General features: G+C 46.2%; 3 protein-coding genes across 13 annotated transcripts in view; 2 read left to right on the plus strand and 1 right to left on the minus strand.

Moving 5' to 3' along the window:
- LOC144697491 (uncharacterized) overlaps positions 1-20,100 on the minus strand; it is a 1,380,819-nt gene that overhangs the window by 573,106 nt on the left and 787,613 nt on the right. The window contains exons 1-4 of one of the 9 annotated variants that reach the window (XM_078569485.1): positions 19,013-19,294; positions 18,174-18,297; positions 3,520-3,624; positions 998-2,729 (exon numbers count right to left, since the gene is read on the minus strand). In XM_078569485.1, the coding sequence (XP_078425611.1) occupies positions 1,669-2,622 (954 nt within the window). In that variant the 5' untranslated portion in view covers positions 2,623-2,729; positions 3,520-3,624; positions 18,174-18,297; positions 19,013-19,294 and the 3' untranslated portion in view covers positions 998-1,668. Of the gene's footprint in view, positions 1-997; positions 2,730-3,519; positions 3,625-4,215; positions 4,907-8,207; positions 8,265-9,718; positions 12,715-13,410; positions 13,568-15,560; positions 15,856-18,173; positions 18,298-18,665; positions 18,702-19,012; positions 19,295-20,100 lie in introns of those variants that run through there. The other 8 variants (XM_078569489.1, XM_078569494.1, XR_013580374.1 and 5 more) reach the window with 8 other exon arrangements.
- The window catches only part of LOC144697517 (uncharacterized), a 213,017-nt gene that overhangs the window by 188,974 nt on the left and 3,943 nt on the right, over positions 1-20,100 (plus strand). The window contains exon 1 of one of the 3 annotated variants that reach the window (XM_078569543.1): positions 18,885-18,985. The exons of 1 other annotated variant lie outside the window; for it this stretch is intronic. The gene's annotated coding sequence lies outside the window, so the exon portion shown is untranslated. Of the gene's footprint in view, positions 1-18,884; positions 18,986-19,056; positions 19,163-20,100 lie in introns of those variants that run through there. One more of the 3 variants, XM_078569541.1, reaches the window with a different exon arrangement.
- Positions 1-20,100, plus strand: part of LOC144697972 (uncharacterized) — a 95,931-nt gene that overhangs the window by 61,742 nt on the left and 14,089 nt on the right. The gene's annotated exons all lie outside the window — the stretch shown is intronic.

Genomic DNA, 20,100 nt, shown 5'->3' on the forward strand with positions numbered 1-20,100 from the left:
GGAGACAGATTACGCATCCTTCCCTTTAAAACAATCAACCCAGAGAAAGACTTCACCTTACACTAAACTAAAGCCCATCAAAATCTTGCATAAGTAATCGCTACTAACTACTAAGGCAGGAAGGCAGCAATCGATGCAATTATGCGAACCTATTAATACTCCACATGTACAATGACTTTCAGTTCAAGACGAGTTACGGGGACAGGAAGACAACGATAAACATCATGCGGGCCCATTAAAAACGAGACAACAATCACCTGAAAAAGCCCACCAAAATCAGACAAAGAACTAACCTTGATTTGGATTGAGATAAGAAATTTGAAAAACAGTATAACTGGGCCACCAGTTACGAAGGTGGGGGTGGGGGGGGGGGGGGCGCGTGAGCAGTTTTGGAGCGTTTGAAGCAGAATTTAAGCAGGGAGAGGTAGCTGAGCCAATCGGAGGAAGGAGATCTGTAGGCTTGCAGGCCCGTAGGCAACATCATGGCGAGGGGCACGGGGTGGCAGGCTCAACCGAAGACAACAAGGCCGCAACCGCAGCCCTCCACGAAGATTCACCACCCACAGCCGCGCCCTCCACCCAACTGAAGAACCTTCGCAGATTCCACAGACCAGGACCACGTGGGGACGGCAGGCCCCAGAGGACACAAAGAGCGTACCCCAAAACTGCAACCGGGATACCTGGCTGGATTTCAAACTGTCAAGGAACCCTGGTTGGTGAGCATGATCCCTGACCTCTCCTAGTTCAATTTAGTTAGGCTTTGGGGGTGGGATAAGGGTAAGCGGATTTGTAGCTTGATTTTCCCTTGTTATGCCGTGTGTTCTCCATTCTTAACTAAGTGTACTTTGTAGGTCTGTATAATCTCAGTGTAATCCTAATGCTATAAGTTAATTTGTGACTTCAATATACCCAGTTTTTTTTTCTTGCACCAAAACCAGTTGTCTGCTGCACTTTGTCACAACCCCCAAATAAGTCCAAGGTCTAGAACCCAGGGAGTGATTTGGACTGCTCAGAAGTCAGAGGTGAAGCTGAAACACACCACCACCCCCTACAAGAGGGACAGTACCAAAGGACAGAGAGAGAGCTATTAACAATACCAGCTAACATGGAGACGTTGGATGGTCAGCAGATAAGTGAGCATAAATTCAAGGGTCTGATGGACAAGTTGAGCACTGAGAGGGTATGAAGGGAGATAGAAAACTGGAGAAAGATGTGAGTTCAGGGATTGGTCATGGGGAAACTTTAGAGACAGTTTGTCTCGGTGGGCTAGTGGAAGGGAGGGAAGCAGCAGAGGCAGCTGATCGGATTGTCTCAACCTCAGTGACAAAGAAGCTCCATGAGCTCCTCACACTTGTTGTTGGAGGTGAGGATGGAGGAGACAGGGGAGAGGGAGAGCCATTCAAAAGTAACTGACTTGTATTTGGTAGTTAGAGAACAGGATAGTGGTGGTGACCGAAGACAACACCTTTGGTCACCCAATTTCTATTCGGTATATATTGAAAAGATTTGACACAGTATTTAACACAAAGCTGATTTTTTTTTTTTACATTTTTCTCAGAATGATAGCCCCTATAACTGGGCTGGAGTTTATTAACATCAGCAGAAAGAGACCCCACTGAACATAGTTCAGTCCTGGATGTGATTAACAGCAAAATCGAATGACTGTTGTTACTTGTGAACTCGCTGGTGTCTCCGCAGGTGGGATGACTGAGTGAATCTCTTCCCACACTCGGAGCAGCTGAACGGCCTCTCCCCAGTGTGAGTGCGTTGATGTTCATTGAGGTCAGATGATCGTCTGAACCCAGTCCCACAGTGAGAGCACCTGAACGGTCTCTCGTCAGTGTGAACACGTTGATGGCGCATCAGGTCCTGGGACCGTTTAAAGCACTTCCCGCAGTCTGGGCATTGAAAAGGTCTCTCGTCAGTGTGAAGTCGCTGGTGTATCAGCAGGGTGGTTGAACTACTGAATCGCGTCCCACACTCGGAGCAGGAGAATGGCTTCTCCCCGGTGTGAACTCGCAGGTGTTTCTGCAGGGTAGATAACTGACTGAATCCCTTCCCACACTCGGAGCAGGCGAATGGTCTCTCCCCAGTGTGAACTCGCTGGTGTGTCACAAGGCTGGAAGACTGGGTGAATGCCATCCCACACTTGGAGCAGATGAACGGTCTCTCCCCATTGTGACTGCGCCGATGCACAATGAGGTAATATGAGGTCTTGAACCCAGTCCCGCAGTGAGAGCATCTGAACGGTCTCTCATCAGTGTGAACACGTTGATGGGACATCAGTTCCTGAGAACTTTTAAAACACTTCCCACATTCTGTGCATTTAAAAGGTCTCTCATCAGTGTGAACACGCTGGTGTCTCAGCAGGTGAGATAAATCAGTAAATCCCCTCCCACATTTGGAACAGGTGAATGGCCTCTCCCCAGTGTGAACTCGCTGGTGTGTTCGCAGGTGGGATGACCGAGTGAATCCCTTCCCACACTCGGAGCAGGTGAACAGTCTCTCCCCAGTGTGACTGCGCCGATGAGTTTCCAGCTGGGATGGGTAACTGAATCCCCTCCCACAGTCCCCACATTTCCACAGTTTCCTCCCAGTGTGAACGGTGCTTTCTACTTCCATGTTCAAAGGCCAATGATCTTCAGGTCCCGATGAACCCAAAGACTCTCAGATCCCGATGTGATGTTTGGTTTCAGTTTCCCAACTGCAAATCCTCCTCTTCTAATACCCTGTGAAATTGATTTAAAACAGAAAAAAGGGAGTGAGAGAGAACCCACAAAAACACAAAGGCAGGTTGTGAAATTGAGTTGCATGAATCTGGGAATTTGTGGAGCCAGCACTGGGAAAAAGTGACCATGAAAACTGCTGGATTGTCATAAAAACCCAACTGGTTCACTGATGTCCATCGGGGAAGGGAACCTGCCACCCGGTCTGGGCCTACACAGGACTATGGTCCACAGAGAGAGAGAGAGAGAAAGTCTAGAAATTTTATATATCTACAGCTTGACCAGAACTCCGACAGAATCGCCTGAACCCTCAACTTCCACCACTTAGCAGGACCAAGGTTGCAGGTGTATGTGAACATCATCACCTCCAAGTTCCCCTCCGGGACACATGGCGATATAGTTCCCAGTCAGGATGGTGTGTGACTTGGAGGGGAACTTGCAGGTGGCGGCGTTCCCATGCGTCTGCTGCCCTTGTCCTTCTCGGTGTTAAAGGTCACGGGTTTGGAAGGTGCTGCCCAAGGAGCCTTGGCGTGTTGCTGCAGTGCATCTTGTAGATGGTATACACTCCTGACACTGAGGTTGGAGAAACTGGGGATGCCAAGTAGGTTGAAGGGAGATTTGATAGAGGTGTTTAGATAAGGTGGATAAAGGTGGATAAAGAAAAGCCATTTGCAATAGCTAATAGTAAAAGGATTACAAGGCACAGATTTAAGATTTGGTGCAAGACCTACAGGGGGCATGTGAGAAGAAATTTTACACAGTGAGTGGTAATGACCTGGAACTCAACACTTACACTCGGAGGCTGATAAAATCCAGGTCCTGATGGAATGATGATTCTGTCCCACTTTGATGTGATGTTTGGTGCGAGTTTCCCATCTGAGAATCCTATTGTAATTTCCTGCAAAATAGTGTACAAAAGACATTACTGTCAGTCCAGGACAGAAATTGAGAAGAGACAAACATTACTCTTGGTTTGAGTTTGCCGTGTGTAAATCCTCTCCTTCTAACCCCCTGTAAAAGGAGTTTCCAAAATCCATCTCTGTCAGTCCAGGATAGAAATTCACAACATTCTCTCCTCCTGCTTCCTAGACCAGGATGACCGCGCATGTGCCCTGCTGCACATCGCTCCCTATAAAGGTGGCAGCCATTACCCCAGGCCTGAGATCTGAAGAAGCTGCAGCTGTTGCCGGTTTGGAGTGAACACTACACCAGGAATTTCTAATTCGGGTCTGGAGGCCTGCACCACTACCATTAACACTCCCTTTTGTCCATGACATCTTTGTCAATCTCTCCTTAGCCATCTCCTATTATTGCTGACCTTCTATCCAGCTTCACCCTCCTTGAACAGTATAAATTTTATCATATTTCCACCTCTCTTTAGCTCTGAAGAAGGGTCATACAGACTTACTAAACAATCCTGACTGTGCTAAGAATTACACTAACAACCGTTTTAAGATGATCAGTTGGGCTCACACTGTGGCTCACTTACATGTGCTAGAAGCTGCATATATTCACACACAGGGCCCTGTCTTTTGCATAAAAAAAGAACACATACATGCGTTGCACGTTCTTCAACTAAACAAGCCATATGATTCACTTTGATCACTTCCAGTGGTAGCGAGTTCCACTTTCTCACCACTCCTTGGGTGAAAAAGTTTCTTCTGAATTCCCTATTGGATTTCTTGGTGACTATCTTATATCGATGGTCCCTAGTTATGTTCTTCCCTACAAGAGGAAACATTCTCTTTGTATCCACTCGATCAGAACCTCTTAGACAATGAATTATAGAGTTTGTACCAAAGATCAATTTGGGATTGAAGTAAAAGTTCAGAATCTTGTTGTAAACTAATTTCTGATGAGAGTTCCTGAATTGTGGGGGAAGATCAGAGACAGCGGTTCTTAAAGGGACACTGCAGCCCCAAGAACACAATCAGCTATGGATCAGGATATTAAACTCCAGTCCAGTTACAGGGATTATTAACACTAGCAGAAAAGAACCACAACTGTCAAAATGAACATGGTTCGGTCCTGGATGTGATTAACAGCAGCAATAACAGCAGAATCCAACCCCTGCAGTCACTTGTAAATTCGCTGGTACCTGAGCAGGTGGGATCACCGAGTGAATCCCTTCCCACACTCGGGGCAGGTGAATGGCCTCTCCTCACCGTGAACTCGCTGGTGCTTCAGCTGGTGGAATAACTGAGTGAATTTCCTCCCACACTCAGAGCAGGTGAACAGTCTCTCTCCTGTGTGAACTTGCTGGTGTACATTGAGGTACATGAAGACCTGAATCTTTTCCCACACTCTGAACAGGTGAATGGCCTCTCCTCAGTGTGAACTCGCTGGTGTGTCCGCAGATTGGTTAACTGAGTGAATCTGTTTCCACACTGCGAACAGGTGAACGGCCTCTCTCCAGTGTGAATTCGGTGGTGTACGTTAAGGTCAGAAGATTGCCTGAACCCAGTCCCACAGTGAGAGCACCTGAACGGTCTCTCGTCAGTGTGAAGACGTTGATGGGACGTCAGATCCCCAAAACTTTTATAGCACTTCCCACAGTCTGGATATTTAATAGGTCTCTCCCCAATGTGAACTCGCTGGTGTGTCAGCAGGTGGGATAACTGAATGAACCCCTTCCCACAGGTGGAGCAGGTAAATGGTCTCTCCCCAGTCTGACTGCGCTGGTGAGTTTCCAGCTCAGAGGGGGATCTGAATCCCTTCCCTCAGCCTTCACACTTCTGTGGTTTGTCCCCGTTGTGATCACATCTATGTTTTGACAGATCAGATGACCAAAGCCTCATCCACACGCAGGACACGTGTCCGGTTTCTCCCCACTGTGAATGGTGCCTTTTCCTTCCATGTTCAAAATCCGATGATATTTAGGTTACAATAAATTGGGCGACTCCGTCAGATCCCGATGTGATGGTTGCTTTCAGTTTCCCGACTGCAAATCATCCCCTTCTAATACCCTGTGAAATTGATTTAAAACAGAAAAAAGGGAGTGAGAGAGAACCCACAAAAACACAAGGGCAGGTTGTGAAATTGAGCCGAATGAATCTGGGAATTTGTGGGGCCGGCACGAGGAAAAAGTGACCATGAAAAGTGCTGGATTGTCATAAAAACCCAACTGGTTCACTCATGTCCTTCAGGGAAGGGAACCTGCCACCCGGTTTGGGCCTACACAAGACTCTGGCATCTATGAGAGAGGAAGGAGAGAGAGATCTAGGAGAGGCAAAGGATTAAGGAGAAACATTTCATATATCTACAACGCAACCAGAACTCTGACAGAATCTCCCAAACCCTCAACCTCTACCACCTAGAAGGACCAGGGTAGCAGGTGTATGTGAACACCATCAATTCCAAGTTGCCCTCCAAGTCACACACCATCCTGACTTGTCTGACATCCAGTACTGGATGGACAGAAACTTCCTCCATTTAAATATTGGAAAGACTGAAGCCATTGTCTTCAGCCCCCACTACAAACTCCACTCCCTAATCATCAATGCCATCCATCTCCCTGGCAATTCTCTGAGGCTGAACCAGACTGTTCACAACCATGGTGAAATATTTCACCCCAAGATGAGCTTCTAACCACATATCCACATCATCACCAAGACCGCCTATTTCCAGCTCAGTAACACCACTCAATACCCCAGTATCAGCTCATCTGCTGCTGAAACTCTCATCCATTCCTTTGTTACCTCCAGACTTAACTACCCCAATGCACTCCCGGTCGGCCGCCCACATTCAACCTCTCTGTAATCTTGAGATCATCCAAAACTCTGCTGCCCATGTGCTTACTCGCACCACTTCTTGTTTACCCATCCCCGCTGTGCTCACTGACCTACAAAGATTTCACTTTAAGAAACACCAGAATTACAAGATATCCTTGTTTTTCTTCACGGTTGCGATTATCCATCTCTGTAACCTACTCCAGCTGCACACTCCTCCGAGGTCTCTACACTCATCTAATTCCAGCCTCTTGAGCATTCCTGATTTTAATCACTCCACCATTGGTAACTGTTCTTTCATTTGCCTAGGCCACAAGCTCTGGAATTTCCTCCTTAAACCTCTCCACCTCTCTTTGCTCTTTTAAGATAGTCCTTAAAACCTACCTCTTTGACCAAGCTTTTGGTCACCTGTCCTAATATCTCCTTTTGTGGCTGTGTCAAACCTTGCTTTGTAACATTTCTGTAAAATACTTTGACAAGTTTTATTATGTTAAAGGCACAATATAAATACAAATTATTGTCACTGACTTGGACATATATCGTTGTTCTGCCTCATCAAAAAGACATTGTAACTCATAGTGTGAAGCAGTTTGATGGACAAGTTGTTCCCATTGTCATTGAAAAGATTCCAAAAACATTGTCCCTACAAAGATGGCGGCCCATGCGCCCTGCTGCACATTGCCCCCAATAGAGATGGCGGCCGTTAACCCGGGTCTGTAACTGGGAGAAAGCTGCGGCCTCGCTCGGACCAAACGGGGGGACGGTCCCTCCCGGTACAGGGAAGTTCTTTTTCGGGGTTTGAGGATTACACAACATGTTTACGAAGCCAAAAACAGAATTACCTGGAAAAACTCAGCAGGTCTGGCAGCATCGGCGGAGAAGAAAAGAGTTGACATTTCGAGTCCTCATGACCCTTCAGCAGAACTGAGTAAAGTTAGGTGAGGGGTGAAATATAAGCTGGTTTAAGGTGTCCGGGGGGAGGGGGGTGTGCAGAGAAACCTCCCTGTCGCTTGCCATTTTAACACTCCACCCTGCTCTCTTGCCCACATGTCTGTCCTTGGCTTGCTGCACTGTTCCAGTGAAGCCCAACGCAAACTGGAGGAACAGCAGCACCTCATCTTCCGACTAGGCACTTTACAGCCTTCCGGACTGAATATTGAATTCAACAACTTTAGATCTTGAACTCCCTCCCCCATCCCCACCCCACTTTCTGTTTCTTCCCCCTCCCTTTTGTTTTTTCCAATAATTTATATAGATTTTTCTTTTCCCACCAATTTCCATTATTTTTACATCTATACCTGTAATGCCCTGTCAATCTTTCCACCCCACCCCCACTAGAGCTGTACCTTGAGTGTCCTGCCATCCATTCTTAATTAGCACTTTTCTTAGATAATATCACCACCTTCAACACCTCTTTGTTCCTTTTGTCTGTGACATCTTTTGATTATCTGCTCCTATCACTGCTTGCTTGTCCCTACAACCACCCCCCGCCTCAACTTCTCTCCCCCCACCCCCACCTTAAACCAGCCTATATTTCACCCCTCTCCTAACTATACTCAGTTCTGTTGAAGGGTCATGAGGACTCGAAACGTCAACTCTTTTCTTCTCCGCCGATGCTGCCAGACCTGCTGAGTTTTTCCAGGTAATTCCAGCATCCGCAATAGTTTTTTTGTTTCTATCTCTGTGTTTACGAAGCCTCCTCGCCTGCCCACCGGATCCATCGCTCCCTCCGCCCCACCATTTACTCACTCACCGTGTGGGGGATCCAAGAAAGAACCGTCTCTCCCTCGCCATTATTCACACTGCGCATGCCTCACTCCCAGCCCGGCCCCGCCCCTCATTCACTCCGATTGGCTGGAGGACCAGCCGCTCCCGCTCGGTCCTCCAGCCCCGCCCCCTCTTCCTATTGGTCCGGAGCTGCCGTCAATCAACCGGGCATTGTGACGATTTCAAACGCTGAGAGCGGCCACTGACTCAGCCTGACTTGCTGATTCTTGGCAGCATTTTCTGTTTGGGAATTAGAGCTAGAGATGGATGGTCAGTTCCCCTCTGTCCGGGGGGGATTCACACTCATTTCCCCAGTGCACTGATTATCACCTTTACTTTACATGAGAAAGTCCCCGGTTCAATCCCGGCTGGAAACTTTGTGTTTATAATAGTTACTGAGGAGGAATTAACAGTGAGTTTAGTTTCATGTCGAACAGGGGAACAGTTATTGTCTCATTCTGTAAAAGCTCCTTCTTCACCTTTAAACAGGGAACGATAAATCAGAGAAAACTGATCCACTGTGAACCCAAAACAAGACACTGCAGATGCTGGAAATCCGATCTCAAAACAGAAAATGTTGGAAACATTCAGCAGGTCAAACAGCTTCTGTGGAGAGGGAAACAGAGTGAATGTTTCAGGTCTGGAAGAATTTAGAGATTTAATAGTTGAACAAGTACAGGGTCAGGGAAAAGAGAGGGGGAGAGAAAGAAAGAACATTGTGATTGGATGAAAGGCTGGCGTGATTAAATGACAAAGGGGATGATGGTACAAGGCAACGCTGGGTGATAATGAGACAAGGAAATAAACTAATGGGACAAGTGGAGAAACAAAAGTCAGGTCCAGAGGAGGGATAAATGGTAACAGCAGAATCATTACCAGCACCTATTGTCTGAAATAATGGGAGCGTTGGTTTTGATCTGAAATTGCTGAAATGAATCTTGCGTCGAGGAGGTTGTAAAGTGTCTAATCAAGGATGAGCTGCTGTTCGTAAAGCTTCATGGAGCTTCATTGGAACAATGCAGGAGGCCGAGGACAGAGAGGTGGGAGTGGGCGGAGAGTTAAACTGGTAAATGACTGGGAGCTCAGGATCACACTCTCAGGCTGAAAGATGATGTTCCACAAAGCAGTCAACTAATCGGGATTTAGTTTCCTCTGTGTAGAGGAGACCACATTGTAAGCAGTGAATACACAATACAAAATAGCAAGAAGTACAAGTAAATCACTGGAAAGTGCATTTGGGGCGCTGATACATGGGAAGAGAAGAGGTGAAAGGGCGGGTGTTGCATCTGCGGTGCTTGCATGGAGATGATTCAGTGATGTTTATTAGAACACAAGAAATAGGAGCAGGGGTAGACCGTACTGCCCCTTCAGCCTGCTCCATCATTAAATGTTCTTCCATCTCCACTCTATTTTCTTGTCCCATCCCCATATCTATTGAGTGTCCCCAAGTGTCCAACTATTGAATATATTCAAGATGGAGAACAATAGATTCAATTCAAGTTTTAATTTGGAAAATGCACAAATAATGCACAGGAATTGCAAATTCATCTCCTCGCTGCTTGGCAATCACGTAAATTGAACTTTACACTGACCCCGTGATGAAATCTAGCCATTCGCTGACACCTATTCTTAATTAAATGGTGGATTTAGAATGAAAACCACCTTCCGCTCATTGGATCAGCTCATTTCATCTCATCTTATTTTCAGCTAATGGGAGAATGGCTGAAGTAGAGGATGGTGAATAACACTCAGATGACAATTGGAAAGTTATATCAATCAATCAACAAAGACTGAGCAGTTTGAAAAGGTTTTGCCTGGAAAAGAGAGTGAGGGATGACCTGATCAAGGCCTTTAAGATAATGAAAGGGTTTGACATGGTAGATAAGTGGAAAATGTTTCCACTTGTGAATGGATGAAAATAAATATAAGTTAGTCACAAATACATCTAATACTCAGCATATCTAGGAGCATCTGTAGATTGGGAAACAGTGCTCTACTAATGGAAAAAGTGCCTTCCTATCCACCCCATCTATGACCCTCATAATCTTACACACCTCTATCAGGCCCCCTCTCAACCTTCGCTGCTCCAAGGAAAACAACCCCAGCCTATGCAATCTTTCCTCATAGCTCAGACCCTCCAGCCCAGGAAGCATCCTGGTAAATCTCCTCTGCACCCTCTCCAGTGCAATCATATTCTTCCTATAATGTGGTGACCAACACTGCACGCAGTACTCCAGTTGTGGCCTAAACAGCGTTTTATACAGTTCCAGCATAACCTCCCTGCTTTTGTATTTTATGCCTTGGCTAATAAAGGCAAGTATCCCATATGCCTTCTTAACTACCTTATCTACCTGCCCTGCAAACTCAGGGATCTGTGGATATGCACACCAAAGTCCCTTTTATCTTCAGTACTTTCCATTCATAGTATAATCCCTTGCCTTCTTAGCCCTCCCCAAGTGCATTACCTCACACTTTTCCGGTTTGAATTCCATTTGCCATTGCTCTGTCCACCTGACCAGTCCACTGATACCCTTCTGCAGTTTACGGCTATCCTCCTCACTATTTACCACCTGACCGATTTTTGTGTCATCCACGAACTTCTTGATCATACCCCCTAAAGTCCAAATCATTTATGTACACCATAAACAGCAAGGGCCTCAGCACCGAGCCCTGTGGAACAAGACTTCTAGTCACAGAAACATCCCTCTACCATCACCCTCTGCTTCCTGCCTCTCAGCCAATTTTGGATCCAATGTGCCACTTTGACTTGGATCCCATGGGCTCTTACTTTCTTGACCAAATCTGCCATGAGGGACCTTATCAAAAGCCTCGATAAAGTCCACATAGACCACATCAAATGCATTACCCTCATCAACGTTCCTGGTTACCTCCTCAAAAAATTTCTGAACATTGTATAAGGTTATTAGACAGTGAGTTCTTGGAATTCTTAGTTAGTTGGACTGAGCTCGTCTCCATTCCCATGCTGAGGGGATTTCTGGACCAGGCGGGAGGGGTAAGATTTGGAAACTCTCAATTCTCCACTAATTCCGATTCTCCTTCTTTCTGATGGATAATGGAGGTGTCACTGTGTGTAATGTGCAAGTCAGTAAGAATTGTCAGCAATTATTAATCAGCACTTTCTAATTGGAGATGTTAATCAGTGGAATCTCTCAGACACTGAATTGTAGAGTTCATACCAAAGATTGGTTTAATATTGAAGTAAAGTTCGGAATCTTGTTGTAAACTAATTTCTGATGAGAGTTCCTGAATTATGGGGAAAGACCAGATACAGCGGTTCTTAAAAGGACACAGCAGCCTGAGAACACAATCAGCTATAGATCCAGAATATCAAACTCCAGCCCAGTTACAGGGATTATTAACATCAACAAAAACAATCCCCCAAGTATCAGAATGAACATGGTTCAGTCCTGGATGTGCTTAACAGCAGAATTCATCCCCTGCAGTCACTTGTGAACTCGCTGGTGTGTCAGCAGGTGGGATAATTGAGTGAATTTCTTCCCGCACTTGGAGCAGGTGAACGGTCTCTCTCCAGTGTGAATTCGCTGGTGTACTTTGAGGTTAAATGAAGACCTGAATCTCTTTCCACAGGAAGTACAGCTGAACGGTCTCTCCTCAGTGTGAATTCGCTGGTGCTTCAGCAGGTCAGAGGACCCAGTGAATCCTTTCCCACATACAGTGCAGGTGAATGGCCTCTCCCCAGTGTGAAGCCGCTGGTGTGTTAGCAGCTGGGATGACCGAGTGAATCCCTTCCCACACTCGGAGCAAGTGAATGGCCTCTCTCCAGTGTGAACCCGCTGGTGTCTCAGAAGATTGGCTGACTGAATGAATCCCTTTCCACACTCAGAGCAGGTGAATGGCCTCTCTCCAATGTGAACTCGCTGGTGTCTCAGCAGGTCAGATGACTGAGTGAATCCCTTCCCACATTCAGAACAGATGAACCGTGTCTCTCCAGTGTGAAACCGCTTGTGTGTTAGTAGTTGGGATGACTGAATGAATCCCTTCCCACACTCGGAGCAGGTGAACGGTCTCTCCTCAGTGTGACTACGTCGGTGGTTTTCCAGCTTGGATGGGTAACTGAATCCCTTCCCACAGTCCCCACATTTCCACGGTTTCTCCATGGTGCAGATGTCTTTCTGTCTCTCCAGATTGGATGTTCAGTTGAATCCTTGTCCACAAACAGAACACATTTACAGTTTCTGCCCGCTGTGAATGTTTCTTTTTCAGGCTGTGTAACTGGTTAAAGCACTTTCCACAGTCAGTGCACAGGAACACTCTCATTCGGTGGGGGGGGGGTGTGTGTGTGTCTCAGAGATTTTCTAGTTACACTGCCGTTTGAAATCTTTTCCTACAGACACGACAGACAAGCATTTCTCCTTCCACATTCAAAGTCCGATGAATCGAGTGACTCTGTGAGATCTTGATGTGATGTTTGGTTTGAGTTTTCTGGCTGCAAATCCTCCCCTTCTGATTCTCTGCAAAAGCAGTTTATGAAAGTCATCACTCTCAGTACAGGATAGAAATTCAGAACTGATTTATTGTGCCCCCTGTAGGTTATTAATCTGGGTTTGCAGAGACTATAAAGAAACTCTTGCTCCTGTCAGTCAATCAATCATTTTCTCTCCTGGTCACAGGGACCCTCTGTTGCTTCACCAAGATGGCCGCGCATTACGCAAAAATCCGCCAGCTGCAAACGCGGGGTTTGCGGCCTCCAGCGGGTGTTTCTGAACCTTCCCCGCCCACCTCCTAGGGTTTCCTTCTTTCCCAGGGAGCATTGATTTCAGCCCAACTGGCATCTCTCAATTTATTGTCCCCCTCCCCCCCATTTGGATCATATGAACGAGGGGCGGGGCTGGAGAACAAAGAAATTCGGTCGGTCCTCCAACCAATCACAGTGAACGAGGGGGCGGAAGTTAGCCATGCGCCCCCTGATTGGCTCCTTGGCCCAGGATGGCCGCGCATGCGCAGTACCGCACACTGCCTCCTCTCAAGATGGCGGCCGTTAACCCGGGTCTCTGATCGGAAGAAGACCCACAGCTGGGGCCCCGGCGGGGAAAAACAGGGGAACGGTGGCTCCACGTTCGGGGTTTAAGGCCTACACTGGGTGCTTATGAAGCTTCACACCCGCCCATGGCATCCATCGCTCCCTTTCCGACACCCAATAAACTTACCGGCTACAGAGAGAAACAAACAAACATCTTCACATCGCCATCACCCGCACTGCGCATGCTCCGAACATTGCAATGAACTGCACATGCGCACTGCTCCCCTGGCGTGTAGATTGGGACATTCTCCCACTAGGAATGCTGGGTACAAGACCTCCAGGTTCTGTTGATGTTGTTCATCTTCAACATTTAGGGCAGACAGCAGGGATTATTAGAGGGAATAAACACAGTGTAGTGAGAAAGGAAATTCAGTGTCTGGTTTGGGAAGCTGGGATTTGTAACTGAAGGTTTGAGAACTGAAGTAATCACAGAATCACACAGTGCAGAAGAGGCCCTTCGACTGCACCGACACGTGAGAAACACCTGACCCACCTACCTAATCCCATTTACCAGCACTTGGCCCATAGCCTTGAATGTTATAACGTGCCAAGTGCTCATCCAGGTACTTTTTAAAGGATGTGAGGCAACCCGCTTCCACCACCCTCCCAGGCAGTGCATTCCAGACCGTCACCACCCTCTGGGTAAGAAAACTTTTCCTCACAATCCCCCTAAACCTCCTGCCCCTCACCTTGAACTTGTGTCCCCTTGTGACTGACCCTTCAACTAAGGGGAACAGCTGCTCCCTATCCATCCTGTCCATGCCCCTCATAATCTTGTACACCTCTATCAGGTCACCCCTCAGTCTTCTCTGCTCCAATGAAAACAACCCAAGTCTATCCAGCCTCTCTTCATAATTTAAATGTTTCATCCCAGGCAATAATCCTGGTGAATCTCCTCTGCACCCCCTCCAGTGCAATCACATCTGGAGTAAGAAAGGAGAAAATGACAACAAACTGAATAATCAGTAACAGGACATCAATTAGTCTCCTTGTATCAAAGAGAAATCAAAAATTCATCACAGCAGATGTGAAACAAAACTGATTTATGACATTATATCCAGAATTTTAAACTCCAGCCCAGTTAGATAGAGATTATTAAAATCAGTGGCAATAAACTTCCAAAGTCATAATGAAGATGGTTCAATCCTAAATGTGATTAACAGCAGCAATAACAACTTGTGTTTATGTAGCACCTTTAACACACTCAAACATCCCTAGGTGCTTCACAGGGGTGTTATCAAACTAACCTTAACACCAAGACACACATCAGGACAGATGACCAAGCACTGGGTCAAAGATGCAGGTCTTAAGGACCCTCTTAAAGCAGAAGAGAGAAATTTTGAGAGGTGGAAACGGTTCGGGAGGAAATTCAGAGCTTTGCACCCAGGCAGCTGAAAGCACATCTGGCACTGGTGGGGTGATTGAAATCAGGGGTGTATAAGAGTCTGGAATTGGAGGAGTAGGAAGATCCTGCGGGGGGAGTGGGGGGGATGTCAGGCTGGGGATGGTTAAAGCGATATGGAGGGGGAGAGACAATGGAGGGATTTGAAAAACAATCTGGGAATTGTAAAATCAATGCATTGCCAGATTGGGAACCAAATGTCGGCCAGTGAGTGTAGGGGTAATGTGTAAATGGGACTAACTGTGAGTTAGGATACAGGTAGCAGCCTTCTGCATTTACAGCAGGCGGAATATGAGAGAAAGGGCTGAGAGGGCTTTGGAATTGTCGGGTCTAGAGAGAGAAAAGGCAGGAATGAGGGTTTCAGCAGCAAATAGGTTGAAGCATGAGAAGAGATGGGAGATGTCACAGAGGTGACAGAGGTAGGCAGCCTTGGTGATAGAGCGGATATGGGTCAGAAAATCAGCTCAGGGTGAAATTGAGGTGAAAACTTAGGTGATGAACAGTTTGTTTCAGGGTCAGACAGTGGCTAGAATAACAACAGAATCCAACCAATGCAGTGAGATGTGAACTCACTGGTGTGTCAGCAGGTTGAATGAATGAGTGAATCCTCCCCACATTCAATGCAGGTGAATGGTTTCCCTCCAGGATGAGTGCATTGGTATTTCATCAGATTTTTCGTGCTTTTAAAGCCCCTCTCAAAGTGAGAATAATAAAAGGTCTCTTCTCAGAGTGAACAACTTGATGGGCAGTGAGGCCGGATGAACAAGTGAACTCTTTCCCACACATGGAACAGATGAATGACATCTCCCTGGGGCAAACACACGGGTTGTAGGGATTGAGCCCCTTACTTACAACAGGATCAGACATGACAAAGTTCAGGTATGGAGCAGCTTTATTGAGAGAAGGGCAGGACAAACCTATAGACTGAAGGTAAAGTTGAGGCAGTGATTTACAGAACAATGTGAGCTCTATACTTCCTGTGTTGTAACTGGACAGCAGAGTGCACTTCTTTCTTCGTAGCTTCAGGTTTTCTTATGGAGTTTCCAGCTTTTCTATTTCTGTCTTATTTGTCTTTCTATCCTTTGTGCTTTCTCCACTGCACCAAACCCCTTGTGAGGATTGTTCTCACGGTTTCAGTTTCCCAACGGCAAATCCTCCCCTTCTAATACCCTGTGAAATTGATTTAAAATAGAAAAGGGAGTGAGAGAGAACCCACAAAAACACAAAGGCAGGTTGTGAAACTAAGCTGAATGAATGTCCTTTAGGGAAAGAAACCCTGCAAAAGACTCGGACCTCTGTGGCAGGATAGAGAGAGGAGGAGAGGCAAAGGAAATGGTCTTCATCCATCTGCAACTCCATCAGAATGCTGAAAGAATCTCCCCAACTCACAGTCCACACCACCCAGAAAACAGAGCTGGTGTATGGGAAAACCATCATCTCCGGGGAACACACCAGCGAGATCACAGTGGGGAGAAACCATTCACCTTCTCTGTGTGTGAGAATTGATCATCCAACTGCTAAGAAACCAGCGAGTCCACACGTGACTGCAGAGGTTGGATTCTGTTGTTATTGCTGCTGTAATCACATCCAGGACAACGATGTTCATTCTGACAGTTGGGGCTAGTTTCTGCTGTTAATAATCCCTCTAACTGGGATGGAGTTTATTATTCTGGAAATCAGTTTGCTTTACTTTGTAGCTTTTACTCTTAAAGTATCTTTCTTCAGGCTGTTCTCAAGGTTTTGGAAGATGTAACGAAACAGTGATTTATTTGTACTTCAAGTTCAGTTCCTGTATTCACTGCTCATGATGTGCTCTGCTGTACACTAGGAAGACCAAACACAGATCATGTTATCACTTTGTGGAACAACCTCCATTCAGTTCATGACTTGACCCTGAGCTTCTGGTCACTTGTCATTTTAATTCTCTGCCCCACTCCCACTCTGCCCCCTCTGTTCTCGGCCTCCTGCACTGTTCCAAAGAAGCTCAAGGGGAGTTCAAGGAACAACAGCTCATCTTTCGATTTCAACCTTCCGCACTCAACATGGAGTTCAGCAGTTTCTGCACCAACAGAGAGTTGTCAGGATCTGGAACATTACCTGAAAAGGTGCTGGCACCTGATTCTATCAGGAATTTTAAAAAGGAGTTAACAGGGATTTGAGACTGAAGAACTTACAGGGTTACAAACAAAAAGTGGATGTGTGGGTCTAAACACAACTGCTCTTTCAAAGAGACAGCACACGCACAAAGGGTTGAATGGCCTCCCTCTGTGCTGTAAGTTTTGATGATTTGGCCATTTAGCCCCTCGAGCCTGTCCCACCATGCAATCAGATCATGGCTGTTCTGTGACCCTTTGTCTCATATCCCTTAATTTATACCTTGGATTAGCAAAGATCTATCAATGTCAGGTTGAAACTGAACATTGATCAAGCATGAAGTGCCAATTCAGAAGAGAATTCCAAACTTCTCCCAACTTTACCTGAAGAAGATTTTTCCTAATCTCACTCCTGAAAGGTCTGGCTCTAATTTTTAGACTATGTTCCACAGTCCTGGATTCCCTCAACCAATGGAAATTGTTCCTTTCTATCTACCACACTATTTCCAATTAATATCATGAACGCTTCGAGAAAATCTTCCTTAATTTTCTAAATTCCAGGGAATATAACCCTATCAGTGAGATGATGAATACTGGCAGATGGAATAGGTAAAGGCAATAGATTCTGAATGGTACAGTTTCAAAGAGTGTGCTGGGACAGTGGGACCTAGGGGTTGATGTGCACAGATGTTTGGAGGTGGCAGGACATATTGAGAGCAGTTAGCAGAATATATGGGATTCATAAACAGATACAATGTGTATAAAAGCAGGGAAAGTAAGCTGACCCTTTAAAAGGCTCTGGATATGTCACAGCAAGAGTATTGCATCCACTTCTGATCGCCACACTTTAGGAAAAATGTCCTTGAGAAGATACAGAGGAGATTTATCAGAATGGTTCCAGGAAAAAGGGAATTCAGTTACAAGGTTAGATTGGAGAAGCTGGAGTTGTTCTTCTTGGAGTAACGGAATTGAGGGGAGATTTGATAGAGGTGGACAAATTCATGACAGGTTTAGAGAAAGTGAACAAAGAAAAAGTTGTTTCCATTAGGTGATGGTCCAAGGATTAGTGGACACAGGCTTAAGGTTATGGGCAATAGACACAGGGAAGAACTTTTTACACAGCGAGTGGCAAAAGCCCAGAACTCACTGCCTATGAGGGGGCTGGAAGCAGAGATGATCAAAAATTTAAAAAGGAGACTGGATCTGCATTGAAAGGAAATACACTTGCAGGGCTTTGGGGATACAGCAGGGGAATTGGACAGACTGGATTGCTCTACAGAAAGACAGCATAGACCCAGTGGTTGAGGTGCGATCTAACAAGGATTTTGAATATCTCGATGCTTTTCCAGTCACACTGATAGCTGAAATCTTTTCCCACAGGCAGAACAGACGAACCTTTTTCCTTCCACAGTCAAAGTCCGATAATATCCAGGTCCTGAAGAACCGAGTGACTCTGTCAGATGTTGATACAATGTTTGGTTTGAGGTTCCCGGTCTGCAAATCCTTCCCATCGAATATGCTGTAAAAAAGGAGATTCTGAAAAAATCCATCACTGTCAGTCCAGGATGGAAATTGAGGTGAGACAAACATTTATCTTGGTTTGAGTTTGCTGTGTGTAAATTCTCCCCTTCTAACCCCCTGTCAAAGGAGTTTCCAAAATCCATCCCTGTCAGTCCAGGATAGAAATTGAGGTGAGACAAACATTTCTCTGGGTTTGAGTTTGCTGTGTGTAAATCTTCCCCTTCTAACCCCCTGTAAAAGTAGTTTCCAAACACTCGGTGTAAACTGGGTTCCGGGAGTTTCTAATCCGGGTTGGGATTAGATCGGATATTTGTGAACCCTCAGTGTCCACCAGCCTGTCCTCTCCTGCACTCGGCCCTTTCTCACCCGCTGGATTTTCAACCCGAAGCCTTCATCCCTGTGCTCTACCCGCACTGCGCATGCTTAATTGCCAGCGGGTTCCGCCCCTCGTTCACTCCGATTGGCTGGAGGACCAGCGGTGCACGGTCGGTCTTCCAGGCCCGCCTTTTTCTTCCTATTGGTCCGGAGCTGCCGTCAATCATTGAGAGCAGGAGCATGCGCAGTCCCCGGAGAGAGAGAGACGGTAAATGAGCTCGAGCGAGCGGATTTAAAATGCAGGTTTTACAAAGGTCGAGTGCGGATTCAGAGCCGAAAATAACCCCCTTGATCATAGTTAGGGGCGGCGGGTGGGTTGGGAGGCTTCATAAACTCACGGCGTCGGCCCCAAACCCTCAATAAGGAGCCATTGGTCCCACGTTTCACGAAGCGAGACGACAGCTTAGGCTGTTGAAGGGTCATTCGGACTCGAAACGTTGGCTGTGCTCTTATCCACAAATGCTGCCAGACCTGCAGAGTTTTTCCAGGTATTTTTGATTTTGTTTTGGATTTCCAGCATCCGCAGTTTTTTGCTTTAACTTATGACAGCTTAGGCCTGTTCTCCAGAAGTAGGCCCGAGTTAACGGCCGCCATCTTTATAGGGGGCAATGAGCGACAGAGCGCATGTGCGGCCACCATCTTTGTGGGGGGGCAATGACCAACAGGGAGCATGCGTGGCTGCCATTTTTACAGAGTCTGCAAACCCGGATGAATATAACCCGCACGAGGGACAATGAATCAGAGATAGAGTTTGGTGTGAAATCAATGGGTTGTTGTAAAACAGGAGATCAGGGTAACTGTCAGAAACAACAACAACTTCTATTAACATCATAAATCATCCCAGTGAGCTTCATAGGAAAATTATAAGACAAAGTGTGACATCCAGACACAGAAGGAGATATTAGGGCAGGTGACCAAAAGCTTGGGCAAAGAGCTTTAAGGAGAATCTTAAATAGTCGCTTGGTTGTACAGAACTTGAGTATTACTGAAAAAAGAGACATGCTGTCAAAGCTTTTCGTTTTGCGCTCATCAGGGTAGATGCAAGAATCCCAAATTTCAAAGGGAACAACAATTTATCCTGCATGAGAAAAGGGGTGCTGATTGGCTGGCCTGTCAGCTCTGATTGACTCTTCCCATGGAGAATACAGTAGGGAGCAATTGTTCCCTGTTCAATTCAACAAAATGTCCCCAGCCTGGATTTGTTCCTTCTGCCTCCTGCAGTGTAAATGAGCACAACTGATAAGCTTTGCAATTTGGTGTTCTTGCATCTGTCTTGATGAGTACAAGATAAATAGTTTTGACAGAATGTCTCTACTTATTAATATTCAATTGTCTTAAAGGGGAAAAGTGTGGTAGACAGGGGGAGAGTTATTGAGAAAATTTCAGAGCTTTTGGATGAGGGAACTGAAGGCACGCTCACTAGTGG

The sequence above is a fragment of the Cetorhinus maximus genome, chromosome 23 (assembly GCF_964194155.1).
Source record: "Cetorhinus maximus chromosome 23, sCetMax3.hap1.1, whole genome shotgun sequence".
Lineage (NCBI taxonomy): Eukaryota > Metazoa > Chordata > Chondrichthyes > Lamniformes > Cetorhinidae > Cetorhinus > Cetorhinus maximus.